Source organism: Uranotaenia lowii, chromosome 3, assembly GCF_029784155.1.
Source record: "Uranotaenia lowii strain MFRU-FL chromosome 3, ASM2978415v1, whole genome shotgun sequence".
NCBI lineage: Eukaryota > Metazoa > Arthropoda > Insecta > Diptera > Culicidae > Uranotaenia > Uranotaenia lowii.
The window spans coordinates 159,378,299-159,396,376 of record NC_073693.1 but is presented as its reverse complement, the minus strand read 5'-3'; the positions used below and the strand labels follow the sequence as shown (position 1 = coordinate 159,396,376).

The 18,078-nt window shown below is 37.6% G+C and overlaps 1 protein-coding gene across 2 annotated transcripts in view; it reads left to right on the top strand.

Moving 5' to 3' along the window:
- LOC129755136 (uncharacterized) overlaps window positions 1-18,078 on the top strand; it is an 824,173-nt gene that overhangs the window by 412,527 nt on the left and 393,568 nt on the right. For both annotated transcript variants that reach the window (XM_055751488.1, XM_055751489.1), the window contains exon 6: window positions 3,211-4,324. In XM_055751488.1, the coding sequence (XP_055607463.1) occupies window positions 3,310-4,324 (1,015 nt within the window). In that variant the 5' untranslated portion in view covers window positions 3,211-3,309. The remainder of the gene's footprint in view (window positions 1-3,210; window positions 4,325-18,078) is intronic.

The window sequence follows — 18,078 nt, the reverse complement described above, 5'->3', positions numbered from 1 at the left end:
AAAATGACAAAAATGACAAAAATGACAAAAATGACAAAAATGACAAAAATGACAAAAATGACAAAATTGACAAAAATGACAAAAATGACAAAAATGACAAAAATGACAAAAATGACAAAAATGACAAAAATGACAAAAATTACAAAAATGACCAAAACGACAAAAATGACAAAATTGAAAAAATGACAAAAATGACAAAAATGACAAAAATGACAAGAATAATAAAAATGACAAAAATTATAAAAACGACAAAAATTACTTGCTCTGAGTAATTTTACAATAATTGATATTCGTTGATAAATGTTGACAATTTTATTTTTTTTGTTGATTTCTGTCTTCTATTTTGAAAGTTTGTGAAATCATCTCAGTGTGATGGTTTCCCCTTATCAAGATTAAAATGGCTTATGGATATTAAAATGGGTGTCATATTGTTTGTTTGAAATTTTCGCCCAATTTTACACTGAATTCTCTTTTTCAAAGATGATTGTTTTAATTTTTTTTTTTTTTTTTGAAAATAGCCAACTTGAACTATAAAATGATACAGCCGGGTTTACCATTCTAAAATTATATCCTTCGGCGTATGCAGTTTCTGAAAGTATAAGATATTGTAAGAAATGACCCTCTTCCCTCCTTGAATCCAGCCCTAAAGCTAACCTTTACCGTCTGGTCCTTTTGAGGTGCGTTTCAAAGCTTTTCTCCAACACGCTCAGCACCCTCCATAAAGACTAGTAGCATCACCCTGCTTCGGGGGTATTTTCCCTTTCCAACTAAATTCAGAATATTTCTGTACCTTCGGTCTATCTTACGATGTCATCGCTCTAACTCGTTGCCTCTCCGTTTCCCTGGGCTAGACAGCAATATTATTTCACCTCAAAAGTGTTGAAATGTTGGTCCAAACCTGAACTTAAAGTGCGAGCGTTTCTGGGATGGTTCTGAAGAAGTCTCGAAAGCGCACACAAAAGCCACCCAATCTCTGTCACGCAAGCAAACTTGGAATTTATCGAAAGCGAAGTTTTTAGGAATCGCAAGCTGTCGTATGCTGCAGGTGAGCTTTGCCAGTTGGGAAATTCAAATGCCAGAGGGTTTTTTTTTCTGAAACAATTAAACATTTCCATAGATGGACTATTTGCTTATCTATGAGTTTCTTGAAGTTAGATTGGTTTGAATAAAAAAGTTGAGGAGGTTGTATTTTTGCTACGACCGCAAACGTAGAATTACAATTTGCTCCTGTCAATCGTTCATATTGTTTGTATTGAATTTAAGGCGATTTTTTTTAAATGACGATTTTTACCGATTTTTATAAAAGTGGCTTTCAATATAATAACATGGCTTTTAAAAAAAATTTAAATTGTTCATCAAAACATCTTTTCATACCAATTCTTCTTAAAATTTCGACAGATTGAAGTTAATTTCACCTCCGCCCAACAAATTCAGTTTTGCGAAAAAATAAAAAGACCATTTCCGTAATATCCAAAAAATGAGTCCAGTGAATAGATTTGGAGTTTATTTGAGCGAAACAACAAATGGGAAATTTTTAGTTTTAGTTTAATTAGTCCAGAGCTGAATGAAAAAAAAAATTGTTATCATTTGGGCATTTATTCGCAAACCCTTTTTCTAAAGCTACTGCGTATAGCTAAAAAAATGATTAATATTACAATTTGTCACAGCAATTGATAAAAAATTGTGACGATTAAAAAAAATCATTAGTTTTGCCGTTTTTAAAGCTACAAAACTGAGAAGGTAAAAAATAATTGCAGGACTGAAGTCCTTGAGCCAATTTTTTTTCGAAATATGAGAAAGTGTTCACACTCGGCAACTTGAACTGCGATTTCGGTAGATGAGACTTGTTTATTTAGGATGCTGAAAGTCTCCCATACTTGTCGGGAGACTTGAGACATGCATCTTAGATCTAAATGTGAAATAAAAATCTTAGCAATCGAAATCACAGTTCAAGTTAAGAAAAATATTTGACCTATTCCGCATAACCAATTTTTGTACAAGCGAGCACCCCTCGCCGATCGATAAACTCTCCTAAACAGCATCTCTCCAAACCAAGCCCCTCCTATGCGCACCGATTCAGCGACCAGCCGCCATCAGAGCATTTCTGCACGCAACGCAGCTTGCGAACGGGAACTCCAAGCAGCTCTGTCTGTATCCGGCGCCATTCATTTAACGTGTACCCAGGGCGCACAGCAGCAACGAAACTACTCTCCGCCACTGGAGCTCTCTGCCGCTGGTCATCTGCGCTGCTTGCTGTCTCTGGCTGGTTCATGCCACTACACTTGATACTGAACAAAAACTGCTTTTCGATATCGGTGTTGGATTACCACTGGTGGGGTCCAATCACCGATCGAAGAGCAGCGAACTCTGTTCAACTCGACGGGCAGAACGAAACTGAAACCGAGTCGACCGCAGAGCCCTTTGTTTTATACCTTTCGTAGGTATGGGAAAACAAAACCCATCAAAGCAGGCGTTGGTGATGACGTCATAATCCTTTAGATGTGATGGCTCTTAAAGAGGAGTTTTTCGTGACGCGAGTTCTGTTCGCAAATTTCAATTTGCCCCCCTATAGTGTTGCCGTAAGACGTAATTCTACGTCAAAAAAATTAAAAAAAATTAAAAAAATGGTTTTGTTTTACTCAATAACGCACTAAAATCCGAAATCTCAAGACTTTCTGGGTCAATTTTGTCTGATTATCATTCAATTTGATGTTTTTGGTCCAATCAACATTCCACCAATTGAAAATTTCGAAAATTTCAATATTTAAAACAATTTTTATCTTGACTCATAACGGTGCTGAATTCAAGTCATTATATGTAGACATGACTTTCAATTTTGTTATGCATCTTCAATTTCGTTCCAATGCAAGACTAATTTGTTGGGGCTATCAATAGATCAACAAACTTTTAATCAAACATCTTCAACTGATATGAGTATCTAATGAATAAAAACCGAGAGAAGACGTCGAGTTTCCAATATGTTACATCCCGGGGCCCACTCAGACAATTTTATATTGATTGAGCCGGTTGATGCGCTCCGGATTGGCAACTTCTATCGTTATAATTGAGAGTTAGTAGATTGTGAACAAAATTGCTTTTCGATAAGTTCAGTATTACCCAACTGGGGCAAGATTTCTTAATTGGCCAAACAAGCTTGGTTGTACCGAACTGAAAGTAATAAAGATTTTTCATTTTTTTGTTCATTTTCAGCAATTTGGCAGCGTTGGCATCATAAAAGATTCGTAAAAACCGGCATTTTTGTCGGTCTGGCGGGACGGCACCGGTCACGGATTGGAGGAAGCAGAAAAAATGTTATGCCACTACCACCTGCTTCTCGCCGTTTGCTTAATCTGTCTCGTAGATAATTGCCGTAGTTCCACCTCGGAGTATCTCATCATTCGCCATGGCCGGTCGAGAGTCCGGCACTCGAGCGAGAAGGACCACATCCGGTGGGGCCTGCAGGTGTTTGACAACTTCACCCTGCTAGATTACGACACGGTGGATGATTCGAATGAAACGGCAACGCAGACGACCACGTCAACATCCGGAAACGGAAGTGGGGCAGGTGGCAAGTGGCCCGGCAACCGGGGAAGTTCGGCCAACAGTCCAATTAAAGAGTTGAGGCTGGCCAGTTGGGGCACCGGAGGAAAGTTTGGTGGAGCGGATCAATTTTCGGATAGCAGCAATAATTCCGATACGCTTACGATTCAATTCAACGAATCTGAAGAATTGGACCGAATGATTGATATAAGCGATTTTGATGGAATTTCGGTGGGAAGAGTGGATACTCAAGGACGCCGACAGATGCTGGCAAACAATATGCGAAACAACAGATCTCTGGTCTCATCGCTTTTACCCGGCGATCCTTCCCCTGCCACCCGAGCAATGCCCCACCCCAACAAAAAAATGCTCAAAAAAGAGATAATGGAAAATATTAAAAAAACAGTCGATAAAGGTCTTGAATACTTGAAATCACATAAGAATCTGGACGAGGTGAAGATCGAGCTGAAAGCTTTCCATGCAAACGCACACGAGAAAACACGCCACGATAGCGAAGAACAACCGACGACATCACATTCCTGGCAAAGGAAAAACTTCCCCAATGAAGAAGGAGCTGCTGACACGGCACCGCTGCTATTGGCAAAAGTTATTCCAAGTCACGAACGGCGTCTCGAGGATTCCCAGAAGCGATGGCCGATGCCAAAGTATCATCAGGAGCAGCATGGCCAATCCGAACGCGGTGAAAACTATAAAGAATTTGATCCGTTGTCTTCACAGTTTTCCAACACCAAACCCTCATTGGCGGTGGCGGAACAATCAAGAGGTGAGCTTGAACTTATTTTTTTGCTTTCTCGTTTAACCAACCAGGTGTTGTCTTTAATAAATGCGTTTATTCAGTGGAAAAGGAAAGAAAAAATAGCAGAGCAGTAAAATAAATGAATATTGGATTTCGATGGAAGCTATGTTTTTTTTTTTTACTTTTTAAGATCAGAGAGTCAACAGTTTCACAACTACAATCATTTACTATACATACGCTCCTCAAAATGATAATTCGTTTTTTTTCCAAGAAATTTAAAAGGGAAGGAAAAAAAACTTAGCAGACTTAAGTAACAATTAAAAATACATACACCGCAAATTGGAAAATCATTCAACCTCAAGCATAAGGTAAGGCTATGATCATTTAGTATCCGGGCACTTTATTTCGGTGATAGCTCCATTTATAGAGCTCGGACATGCAAAACTTTAGTAGCGTTGTGTTGGTAATGAAAAGGACTATCTTGCCTATTTTCGATAGATTTTTAAGTTAACGTGTGTTTGAGATAATTACGATGCAAAAAGATATGGTAAAAATAATTTTGCACAAATTTGCTCCTTTTACGCATTTTGCGCCTCGAAAATTCTTCATTGTTGACTTGAAAGCTCATGATCTGTTGATTTTTTCTGATTTTTTTCGGACCAAATGGTTAGTTAAGTTCAAGCCAACCATCGGAGTGCAACCCTTGATCTTAAATATGGTAAAAAGTCTATGGTTCTTGGGGATAACTGAATGCAGACTCCTTAAATAATGCAAAAAATCCATACGTTAATGCTCACGTTGAGCACCAAGGGGAGTACCACGCTCATTTGCCAGGAGGTAGTACATCATCAGCCGGTGCCAGAAGAGCCTACCCCACAGCGTGCATTGTCTGTAGGGGATCTTGTGCATCTCTTGCGAACTGCCAAGGCTTTCGGGAGTTGTCATACGATGGGCGGTGGGCAATCACACGCGAAGCCAAGATGTGCCGGAAATGCCTGAAGCGCCACAGAGGAGGATGTGTGTCCAGGAACTGCGGAGTCAACGAATGTTCATGCAAACATCACCCATTGCTGCACAAGCAGCTAAACCCAGAGTCCGCACCTATGCAGCCAAACTCAGAGTCTACGCCCACCCAGACTGGAGACAACGCGCAACGGGAAGAGCGGTCCTGCAACACTCACCTGTCCGGGTCCAGCGCTGTCCTGTTTCGCTATGTTCCAGTCGTGGTGCATGGAAACGGGATTGTGATCCAATGCTACGCCTTCTTGGATGACGGATCCTCGCTAACGCTTATGGACCAAGACCTAGCAGATGAGCTGAACCTAAAAGGAGAACTTCGTCCCTTGGGCCTCAAGTGGACTGGAGGCATATATCGAACAGAGGACAACAGTCAAATCGTCAGTTTGGATGTGTCCGGACTTAAAGGAAAGCGGTATCACCTGGAGGATGTAAGGACAGTGGAGGAGCTGCAACTGCCGTCTCAAACGCTCGACGTGACGCAGCTTCAGAGAGATAACCCCTATCTACGAGGAATTCCCGTAGATTCGTACACCGATGTCCGACCTCGCCTGCTAATCGGAGTGCAACACGCTAACGCGACGTTGGTCAGGAAGAGTCGAGAGGGCGAATCCGGTCAACCAATTGCAGTTAAGACCAACCTGGGGTGGACGATCTACGGAGGAGTGCCGACGGGAGAGTCGCATAGTATGGTGCACTATACCTACCACGTTTACGCCTGTGACTACCAGATGCAAGACGATGCTGACGGGAAGCTGGACCGCGCGGTGAAGGACTTCTTCTCTCTTGAGAGTCTAGGAATAACAGCACCCACTAAGACGATGCGCTCCGCCGACGATGAGAGGGCCCTCAAGCTGTTACGTGAGCTAACCAAATTCGAAGGCGAGAGATATACAACCGGCCTGCTCTGGAGATACAACATCACGCATCTGCCAGACAGCAAACCGATGGCGCTGAAGCGGTTTTTGAATCTCGAGCGACGCATGGCGAAAGACCCGGAGCTGAGGGGAGTACTGCAGCAAAAACTGGCTGATTACGTCACCAAGGGCTATGTTCGGAAGCTTACGAAGGAGGAACTGGAGGAAAACCAAGAGCGTGTCTGGTACTTACCAGTTTTTCCGGTCATCAACCCCAATAAGCCAGGAAAAGTTCGACTCGTCTGGGACGCCGCAGCAACAACGCATGAAGTTTCGCTGAACTCTTTACTACTCACGGGACCGGATCTTACCACTCCGCTGGTTTCCGTGCTCTTCAAATTTCGCGAACATCGATTTGGTATTTGTGGCGACATCAGGGAGATGTTCCACCAGGTTGGAATTAGAGGCGAAGACCAGCATAGCCAGCGATTTCTGTGGCGAGATGAGAGAGAGCTAGGTGAACCCAGTGTTTACGTTATGCAGGTGATGACGTTCGGGGCGTGCTGTTCTCCTTCAAGTGCACAGTACGTGAAGAACATGAACGCGGAACGTTTCAGCGAGCAGTTCCCAGCGTAACGTTCCCTTTTATTTGTCCGTTCGAAGCTCTACCGGGACACGTGTTGCCTGCCTAGTAGACACCAAGTAAATAACTAATAATGATCAGTTCCAAAGATCGCAATCTGTGCATCCGGTTTTTACGCAATATGACAGATGTGTTCTGATGGACAAAAAAATTTACGTTACAATTGGATTTTAGAGATCAAATTCTTTAAGATGCCTACTCATGAAAAGGTTTCAACCAGATTCCAGTTACTTTTTCCAGCTGAGTTTGTGTAAAATACCATGATTTTGCAAAGGTTTTGCTTCTGTGGTAAAAAAACAATAAACGAATGAAAAAAGTGTGCAGAAATAAAAAAGAGATTTTATGAAAAAGTTAGAGTATTTCTTGAAATCATTGATAAATATAGAAAAGAAAGTTTTTCGATCAAATGAATAGTTTTTAAAATACACACGTTTCTAACTGCCCGGATTCTAAATGATCATAGCCTTATTATTTTCGAGTTAGATGCATTCACTTCCATCTGTACCGTTGAGCCGTCAACACGTACGCCGGAGCATCGTATCGTTGCTGTGTACCTGCAGGAACATTTTTACATTATTTATTTTTTCCTTACCTGTTTTTCAATCAGCACTTTTCAGTGCTAAAATTATTTCTTTTTTCTTTTATTCATATTTTTCTCTTTTCTTTCCAACATAGGGAAGTCATCGGCCGGTTCAAGGGCCGGCAGAAAACGGATTGCCGAATCTAATTCAGGCCCATCGCCCAAAAAAGTTGAAATTTCCAATTCATTCGATGTCCTTCATAACATCGGTGATGAGGAAATATTCATATTTAATTCTGATAAGAGTACTAAGAAACCTTCTTCTTCTTCTTATACTCTTAAAAATGAAAAGGTTCCACCAATTACGGTCACGATTTCTGACTTCAATGCCTTTCGAAAAGAAATCGTCACTTCCGTCAAGGATGTGAAAATTTCTTTTCAGATCGGTCGAAGGGGAACTGCTCGTATTTTGGCGGAATCTTTTAATGATTTTCAAAAAATTTTTAATTATTTGAATAATAAAAAACACCAATTTTTTACGTACGATACTAGAAGTGATCGTCCTTTTAAAGTTGTACTTCGTGGTCTCACCGGCGATCAGACACCGGATGAGATCACAACTGAATTAAATTCTTTGTTAGGTTTTTCTTCGATTCAAGTAATTCAAATGAGGAAAAGAACCAACACGAATAATATCTGTAGTGTTGGTTTTGCTCCTGAGCTTTATTTGATCCATTTTAAAAAGGATCAAGTTAATAATTTGCAAATTCTTGAAAAGGCTCGTCTTATGTTTCATTGTCGAGTCAAATTCGAACCTTTTCGAAAATCTTCAACCAATTTCCTTCAAAATATTACGCAATGTCGTCGTTGTCAAGCTTTTTGTCACGGCACTAAAAATTGTAGAATGAATGCCAGATGCATGCTTTGCGGCTCATTCGATCATGAAAAATCTAAATGCCTTTATGGTGGTGATAAACCAAAAACAGAATTTTTCAAGTGTGCAAATTGCGCAGGTTATCATTCCTCGAATCCGCTAGACTGTCCCATCAGGGCAAAAATTATTGCTTCTAGGAAAAATCCCAAAGTTTCCAGAAAAGTTTCTTCTCCTCCTTCCTCTTTTTCGTCTTCACACGTCGGGCCGGCAAACAACCTGCCTGTTCGCATTCAGCCTCGGTCTACATTGGAATCACGGCTGGGTAATACCCGAAGTGATTTTAATGTTACCTGTGCTGAATCTGCGCCCCAGACTCGTTGTTTATCGTTCTCAGAGGTGGTTGAAAATGGGTTGCCTTCTCCAGGCATAACTAATAAAAATGGGAAAAAACCAAGTCTCAACGTTCATGCGAAGGCTTGGGAAAATCCCCGAAATTCAAAAACTTGTTCTTCTCCTTCATTTTCTGATCCTAACAATTTTGTTGATTTGGGTGAGATAACTGAGGAAAAATTAAAATTTTTGCATCAAAATTTAATGGAAATGATGCAACTTATGTTGAAAGCAAATTCAATGTATGAAGCTTTCCAAACTTCTTTTAATTATGCTAACAAAATTATTATGACTTTACGATTCCCTCTTGGATCCAAATAGATGTTTAAATATTATGAATTGGAATGCTAGATCTTTGCTGGCTAACCAAGATGAATTCTTTTTATTTTTGAAAACTCAAAACATACATATTGCTGCCATCACTGAAACTTTTTTAAAGCCAGACATTAACTTGAAAAGCAATGCTTTCTTTAAAATTTTGCGAAATGATCGACTTGATCGACAAGGTGGGAGTGTAGCTATTGTCATCAATAGTCGTCTCAAATTTAGACTTCTTCCTTCTTTCAATACAAAAGTCTTAGAAACAATTGGAATTGAATTAGAAACTTCTATGGGGAAAATTATAATTATTGCCGCATATTTGCCTTATCAATGCAGCGGTGAACAGAAAAATTTTTTGAAGGGAGATTTACAAAAACTCACCAGAAATAAATCTAAATTTTTTGTTATTGGTGACTTTAATGCAAAACACCGATCTTGGAATAATATTTCATCAAATTCAAATGGGAATATTTTATTTAATGACTGCTCTGCAGGTTATTATACCGTTGAATATCCTAATGGGCATACTTGTTTCTCTTCGATTAGAAATCCTTCCACAATTGATTTGGTTCTAACGGATTTAGGCGAGCATTGTAGTCAATTAGTTACTCATGCGGACCTCGATTCAGACCACCTTCCTGTAACTTTTTCTTTATCCCAAAGTCCCATTGAAAACCCTTTAAAATCAACTTTTAACTTTCAAAAAGCTGACTGGGAGCGATATAGGAATTTTATTGAACGTAATATGAATGTAAACGTTCCACTGAATTCAATTGAAGATATTTATTTGGCTGTAGAAAATTTGACAACTTCAATAGTCAATGCTAAAGCCGCTTCAATACCCAAAGTTAAACATAAATTTAATCAACCTTTAATTGATGATGATCTTCAGTTTTTGATACGACTGAAAAACATTCGTCGACGCCTATATCAACGTACTAGGGATCCTTATTTGAAATTTATTTATTGCGACCTTCAAAAAGAAATCAAACGTCGTTTAAATTTTATTCGTAATGAATATTTTGCAAAAGCAGCAGAGGACATAAAACCCTACTCAAAGCCATTTTGGAAATTAACTAAAATTCTGAAAAAGCCCCAGAAGCCAATGTAACGGTTGTACCTGGTTACATGTTTCGTTTTGTAAAGTTAGCTTGTTATTTATTTAATTATTTGTTATTTTTTGGAATCATTCGTTATTTATCAATTTATTGTTGAACGTCATGATTATTATAATTTATTAAATATTATTTATCCAACAACTAGATTTATTTCTTAAAAATAGTTAAATCCGAACAAGGTCATTATACAATAACGCATAGAGTCGAACTTGATAGAACGCTGCATTAAAATAATAGTGATCATCAATGATAGTTGACCTTTCTCATAGAGTAACGGCCTGGATTGAGAATTTCCCGAGGTCGAGTTCGGGATGTATCTCCCCGGTCTTGTGGGAGCAGGATAGTTAATTATGGGGGTCTAGAAGCAAAAACGAGCAACTAGATCGTGCTCACAAATCCCAAATCTCCCGAGGGGTTTCGTGTCATGACGTAGTTCCGGGGAGCTAGGTCTGATGGCGCCTTCCCTGATCTGAGGGTTAACAACCTATCATTCAGCCCCAGTTTGCCCACGAGTTTGGTTGTGCGCATTTGTTCGGGTATCGTTTTGTATGTTAATTTATTAAATGAAGTAAGAGTTTCTTGTTTAATCTTAAAATTCTTTTCGTAGTATTTCGTCTAGAAATAAGCCGTGTGTAGTGTGCCAAGCAGTTAATTATTTGTGCCTGATCAAAAGCAAGGTAAAAAGTGCTCTAAAAACGTTTATGCTCTTGTATAACAATAACCTTAATTGTTACTAGCGATCGCATACTAATCATCGGCAAGCCCCTGCTGCACACTTCACCCCGAGACACCAGCCCGTTGGGCTAAACTTCTTCGCTGGAGTCCAAAAACCAGCAAGCTCGATCCGTCACCATATCGGCTAGAAGAAGGCTGGGAACTTCTGGTCACACTGGAAGCATATCCGGTGTATTTGCAACCCCGCCAACGTCAAATACATCCGGTAAATTCACTGGTTTACCGCTCCACCAACCACTCATTGGAAGCGAGAGCAGCCAATCAGCATCACCGTCGTCCCGATCATCGGCGGCAGCAGCAGCAGCAAAAACAAGTAGGTGCTTTCCATGAGGGTCCGTCCATGAAGGAGGATACCTTTCAATGAAATTTTGATCGATCATAAAAATTATAAAACCACTAAATTCTGAACGGTTGACAAATGGTCCGTTCACGGAAATAAGGTTGACGAGGCACATCGGTCAATAAGCCTTTTTTTATGACCGCCCCAACCTCACCAAACTAAATATCGCCCCGGGGAGAATAAGAAACGAGCAAGAGCACTGAGAGCTAGGTAGTAGAAATGGCACACGGCTAGGTATCGAAAGGGTAGCTAGAAAAGATCACTATGTATGTCCACGCAAATTAATAATGATTATTGCAATATAATTATACCCATATCATGTTATTTGTTAAGAATAAGTTATTTCGCCCTCTAAATACACTAAATCCAAAAACCCTAGCCAGAATTGAGTTTTGAAGTTGGCCAGAAATGTTTACTTCGCTTCGGTCGTTGTTCCTTTCGATTGCTCGCTCTGCGCTTTGCGCATTAGAATATTGAGTCCACCACGCTTCCAGGTTCGGGGAGTATTTCTGGGATGAACGTTAGATTGTCCAATGATGAGAGTCTTCGGGTATGGGTGTCGTCGAACCATCGTGAGTCTTTGGTCGGTTTGAGGCGTTGCTGGTCACGCGTTTCGTTGGCAAACGTTCGCTACTTTTAGGCGGAGGTTTGAGTTTGGTCGTTTCGGGGATTTCCGTAGTCTAGCTGTCCTGACCCTCCTCGATTTGGGGAGCAATGCATACGACTCGTTCAAAGGAGTCTCATCCGGGCAAACCTAGCTGTGCGGTCTCCTTTCCGGAGTGGCGCTTTTAAGCCGCACAGTATCAAAGTCAGAGCAGCACCGACTACACCAATTCCTACTTTGAAAGACGGGGATAAACTTCTTTTAACGAATGCAGAAAAAGCTCAAAAATTGGCCCAACAATTTGAGTCTGCTCATGATTTTAATTTAAACGTTGTAAGTCCAATTGATGCTCAAATTTCCCTTGAATTTGATGATATTCTTCTAAACAAAATGTATTTGAAAGTTCTTGTGAGACAAATATTGATGAACTTAAATTGATTTGCAAAAAATTTAAAAATATGAAAGCCCCAGGGGAAGATGGGATTTTCTATATTCTTATTAAAAAGTTGCCTGAAAGCACTTTAAATTTTTTAGTTAAAATCTTCAATGAATGTTTTCACTTGGCTTATTTCCCCAATAAATGGAAAAATGCCAAAGTAACTCCAATTTTAAAACCTGGAAAAAGTGCTTCAGAGCCTTCAAGTTATCGACCAATTAGTTTGCTTCCTTCTTTAAGTAAACTATTTGAGAGAGTTATTTTGAATAGAATGATGATTCACATTAATCAGAATTCCATTTTCCCTGATGAACAATTTGGTTTTCGTCATGGTCATTCTACTACACATCAACTTTTGAGTGTAACTAATATGATTAACGCTAGCAAATCTGAAGGTTATTCAACTGGTGTTGCTCTTCTTGATATTGAAAAAGCTTTTGACAGTGTTTGGCACAAAGGTTTAGTAGCTAAATTAGCTCGATTTGATTTTCCTGTATATCTCACCAAAATTATTCAAAATTATTTGACTAGCCGAACCTTACAAGTAGGGGAGATGAGGGCATAACGAGCACCCGAAGCATAATGAGAAGTTCATTTTTCTACATAAGTATGTATTTTCTTAAACAAATTTTCATGAGGACTTGTTTCGTACTACCTATAGTATTAATTTTTCACCAAAAAAGAAATATCCTTTTCATATTTTCAGAAATATTCAATAATAACCAGCAAGGTTCTCAAGTGACGAAAATATTATAATTTTTGAGCACCACCAAATAAGCTTTTATGACCTTCAAATCATCTTGATCTGAAATGTACGCACTGCAACATGATCTACACATTGTTTTTCAATTTTCAGCATCATAAAATTTTTGATTTTTCACTTTAATCAATTGTAAAACGCGTTTTTACTTTAATTTGTTCACTAGAGGCGAACAGAGCACTTTCAATGAAGGCATATTGAGCATTTTCTGCCGGGGAATCTAGCAGCGAATTCGACTCGATGAAGTCAATTGAGTAATAGAGCTACAGCTTAACTTGTATCGTCTGACGATTTGGCCTATTGGTAAGATGTCGGAGAGGTAATCAGTAGGCTCGAGTTCGATTCCTGTTCGAGGGGATTTTTTTTTTGCACATACCATTCATGATTGATTTTTTTTATTGTTACATTATACGGCTAATAGCATTAAAGCATCATCCGTCAAACAAAACACCAGAAACATAATGTATGAACATTAGACCGCTGCAAGCTTTGTATGAAAATTCCAAATTCTTAAATTTTTACACCTCCCATAACTTTTTTTGGTTGGTTTTGCTGCCAGAAATAGCAATAAAAATTTTAGAAGCGATCCATTTTGTCATGAATTAGCGCAACGAGTTTTAATTTTGTATGGGAATTTGTATGGGAAAACAAAATTTTTCTTTCGAAAATCGCCAGGGATGTTCTGAAAGTCCCAAAAATTATAACTTTGGATAAAAAATGTTCCTTAATTCTTGCATTACATTTGATGTGAACAAAGGACCAATCTAAATTGTACCCCAGAAAAGATATTCAATGTTATATAAAATTTTTGTTTTCAAAATTCGTTTATTTAATTATATCGTTTTGACTACTTGTTTGAAAGCTGTGTAACAGTAGGATGGAAATAAAAAAAATCAAAAAACTGTTTTGCATTGCCAGAGAATTTATTGATTTATAAAGCCTTTGCAAAATCATTTCAAGCAATTATTAACAGCTCTAGCAAGTTAAGTCTGTCATTTTTTGAATACTTTTCAAAGGATTCAGATTTTTTATTTTGAAATGGTTATAATTTTTTTCATGAAATTTTTAGCTGCTTCTCATGTAAGCAAAAAGTGAAGCTTATGAATAGTCAAAACCAAAAATTAAAGACTGATTTTATTTCAAGCTTATTTGAATTTTCTGGATGATTTAATGGGCAAAAATTTCTTCTTACATACAAATTTTCATACAAAATTAAAACGCCTTGCGCTAACTCAGGAATCAACCAAATCATCTCAAATTTTACACTGTTGCTTGGTGCCCCAAAAGGAATAGAAAAAACATATGGGAGCAAAAAGTCATTTTTTGCAGCGGTCTAATGAACATGTGTTAATTCTTTGAATTCTACAAACAGACCTAGATTATTTTGTTTTTGCTTTGTTTGATGAATCTACGCCTCACCGTTTAGTGCAATCATGATATGATAAATGATTAAAGAAGAAAAAAAAATCACCTCCACCAGGAATCGAACTCGAGCCTACTGATTATCTCTCCGACATCTAACCAATAGGCCAAATCGTCAGACGATACAAGTTGAGCTGTAGCTCTATTAGTCAATTGACTTCATCGAGTCGAATTCGCTGCTAGATTCCTCGGCAGAAAATGCTCATTATGCCTTCATTAATGGTGCTCATACTGCCTCGGGGGGTTTCTCATTATGCCTCTACAGTGACTGGTTTTCAGCTTTCGGCAAAATTTTTTAAAATGCATCTTTAAACGTTTTTATCTACTTTTTCAAGTTTCATCCAATTAGACATTAGACTATTTGAGTGTCGGAACACGAATCAATGATGTAATTCACATATTACAGCTGTTCTCTATGGTTAAATAAGCATTTTCCTTAAGGTGCCCATTATGCCCTCATCTCCCCTAAGCTATCAAAATTCATGCTCTGAAAGGACTCCCATTAGAGCTGGTGTCCCTCAGGGTAGTATACTTGGGCCAATCTTATACAATATTTTTACTTCTGATCTTCCTGATGTACCAGAAGGAAAAGGTAGAAGATTATTTGCTGATGATACTTTGCTTTCAGCCAAAGGTCGAAATTTACGGGTGGTACGCAGTAGATTGCAACAAAATTTAAATTCCTTTTTGAATTACTTGAAAATGTGGAAAATTTCTCCTAACGCTTCCAAAACTCAACTTATTTTATTTCCCCATAAGCCAAGAGCTAAATTTTTAAAACCTAATGAAAATCATTCCATAACTTTTAATGGGGTTTCATTAGAATGGTCTGATCACGTGAAGTACTTGGGACTTACACTTGATCGGAATCTTACTTTTAAAAATCACATTGAAGATATTCAATCTAAGTGTAATAAATATGCTAAATCTCTTAATTCTCTCATCAACAGGAAATCCCGGCTGTGCCTGAAGAATAAGATGCTTATTTATAAGCAAGTTTTCCGACCAGCGATAATGTATGCAGTTCCGATTTGGTCTAGCTGCTGCGCGACGAGGAAGAAAGCCATCCAGAGGATTCAGAACAAGGTTCTGAAAATGATTTTGCGGCTTCCACCTTGGCACAGCAACGAAGATCTTCATCGGATTGCGGGCATTGAATCGATCGAAGAGATGGCCAACAAAATCATCTCCAACTTCAGAGGCAAATCGATGCAGTCTTCCATCGCAGAGATTCGTTCTCTTTATAACTAGTTTAATTTTAGGATAGTGTTTAGTTTTAAGTTTAAAATATTTTTGCTATTACAGGATGTTCTCCTACATTAAATACTTAATTGCGCTAAGCAAATTTAATTCTTACAAATAAATTTTTAATATCTAGTTAACTATAGGGCTCTGAACAGTTCATTATTGAGCTGAACACCTAATTTAATGAAAAAATGTAATATAAATGTAATGATGAATTGATACAAATAAAGACATATTTAAAAAAAAAAGAGTTAGATGCATTGTAATACCCAATGTTGCACGGAATGACTTAAATTGTCAATATTTTAGCTGTTTTTCAACTTTTTCCCAAAAATAATACAGAATCAGGTCAATTGGAATAATAACTGTTTTAATGACGCTTTTAACGATATTTTCTGCTGTAAAATATGCATCATTTATAGCAAATTATCTTAATTGGTGCATTTTTCCTGAAAAAAATAGGCTTGGAGCTCGAAAAATTGCAAAAAAAAATTCAGAAGTTGATGCAATTCAATCCGCCCTGGCTCCGGTTAAATTCAGCGCAGATTTGATTTCTGAGGAAATTTCACGTGTGATAAATGCTATTCCAGCCAAGGTTGCCGAAATCACAGAAAAATCTCTAATTTCGCAGAATTTTAAGTAAATTTCCATCACAGATTCTGTGTCACAGAATATAGAATTTTGAAAAGACTCACAGATATCACAGATTTTTGTACGTATTCCTAAAATTCTAATCTTTAATTTTAACATTAATTTTAGATTTCTAACTTTGTATTGGAAAGCAATGAAAAGATTGTTATAGTTTATTCATTTTTCTCAAGTCAAATGTAAAAGAGACACAATTTCTCATGTCATTTAAATGAAATCAATGATTTTTTCATTACAGAAAACCGTCACAGAATTTTTGGGTAAAATCAAAGAAAGCCAGTTTTTTTCTACAAAAACACAAAAGTTTATTCGGCAACCTTGTTTAGGTGTATCCGTGTATCCACTCATTGTAATTCGTACAGGAGAATGCTGACACAAACTCACAAAGATATATACTTTTAATATTGTTTATTCCAGATTTTCATGATTTTTCCAGGCTTGCCCAAAAATCAAATTCTGAATTCGAAATTTGTCAAATATGGCCGGGATGTCCAGATATTGTTTAAAACTTCCCGGATTTCACCCAGGTTAATTCAGATTATTTACTTTCAAGGTTGCCGAAATCATAGAAATCTATAATTTCACAGAATCTGTGTCACGAACCCCAGATTTTTTGAAATTTTCACAGATTTTTTTAAATTTTGCACGTTCCTCCAAAACAATCAATGTTATACGTCGACATAAATTTTGGATTTGTGTCACGAAACCCAGATTTTTTGAAATTTTCACAGATTTTTTTAAATTTTGCACGTTCCTCCAAAACAATCAATGTTATACGTCGACATAAATTTTGGATTTGAAACTAAGTTGACCGATTTTTCTAAAGTGAAATATAAAAAAGTCTCATTTCTTCATGACTTTTCAAAGAAATTTATGTTGTTTTCATCACAGTATTTCTGGGTGAAATCACAGAAAGTCATAATTTTTTTTTCGCAAAAACACAGAATTATTTACGGTAACCTTGATTCCAGCCTGTGTTGTTGATTCGTGTTTTTTTTTCAATGGGTCCGAATTGTCCCATTGTGCATTGGGCGGTTTATATTTTATTGATGCTAAAGAAAATCTAAGCAACCACAAGTCACATATTTACTTGAATTAAGTCTTTGAAAGTTACATTTTGGCTGACGAAGAGAATCAACCGCCCAATTCCCTTGAGTGAACTTTATGTACTCATTAATGAACTTGAAAGTTGTAAAAGTGATTAATATGTACGTTGTAAGAAACTTAAGTCACAAAAAGGGCACAAAAGTATTCAAAACGGGATTAACTAATTCACAAAAAGTGCATTGAGGTGCTTTCAAAATCACATCACAACTTTGAGTTTTTGTTTCAGTCGTCAGCGTATTCTTGTGGTAGCCAAAGGTTTCCGATATAACAGAAAAATCTGTAATTTCACTGTATTTTGAGCAAATTTTCATCACAGAATCTGTGTCACAATACACAGACATATGAAAGATTCACAGATTTCACAGAACTTTAGAATTTTGAAAGGATTTCCAAAATTATAATTTTTTTGGCCAATATAAAATTTAGATTTTTACTTTGTAATTTAGTAAAGTATGATAGGCTTGGTAATTTTAATTGATTTTACTCAACTTAAATGTAAAAAAGACACAATTTATCATGAATTTTCAATTTAATTAAAGGAAATAGCATCACAGAAATCCATCACAGATTTTTTGTGTAAAATCACAAAAAGGTCAGATTTTTTTTTCTCAAAAACACAGAATTTTATTCAGCACTCTTGGTGGTAGAGTGTTTGATTCCACCGCGATAATCGGGGTTCGATCCCCAAGCCGGGCAAGTTTTTTTTTTTTCAATAAGTAATTTGGTACTTGAGTGACCATTCTA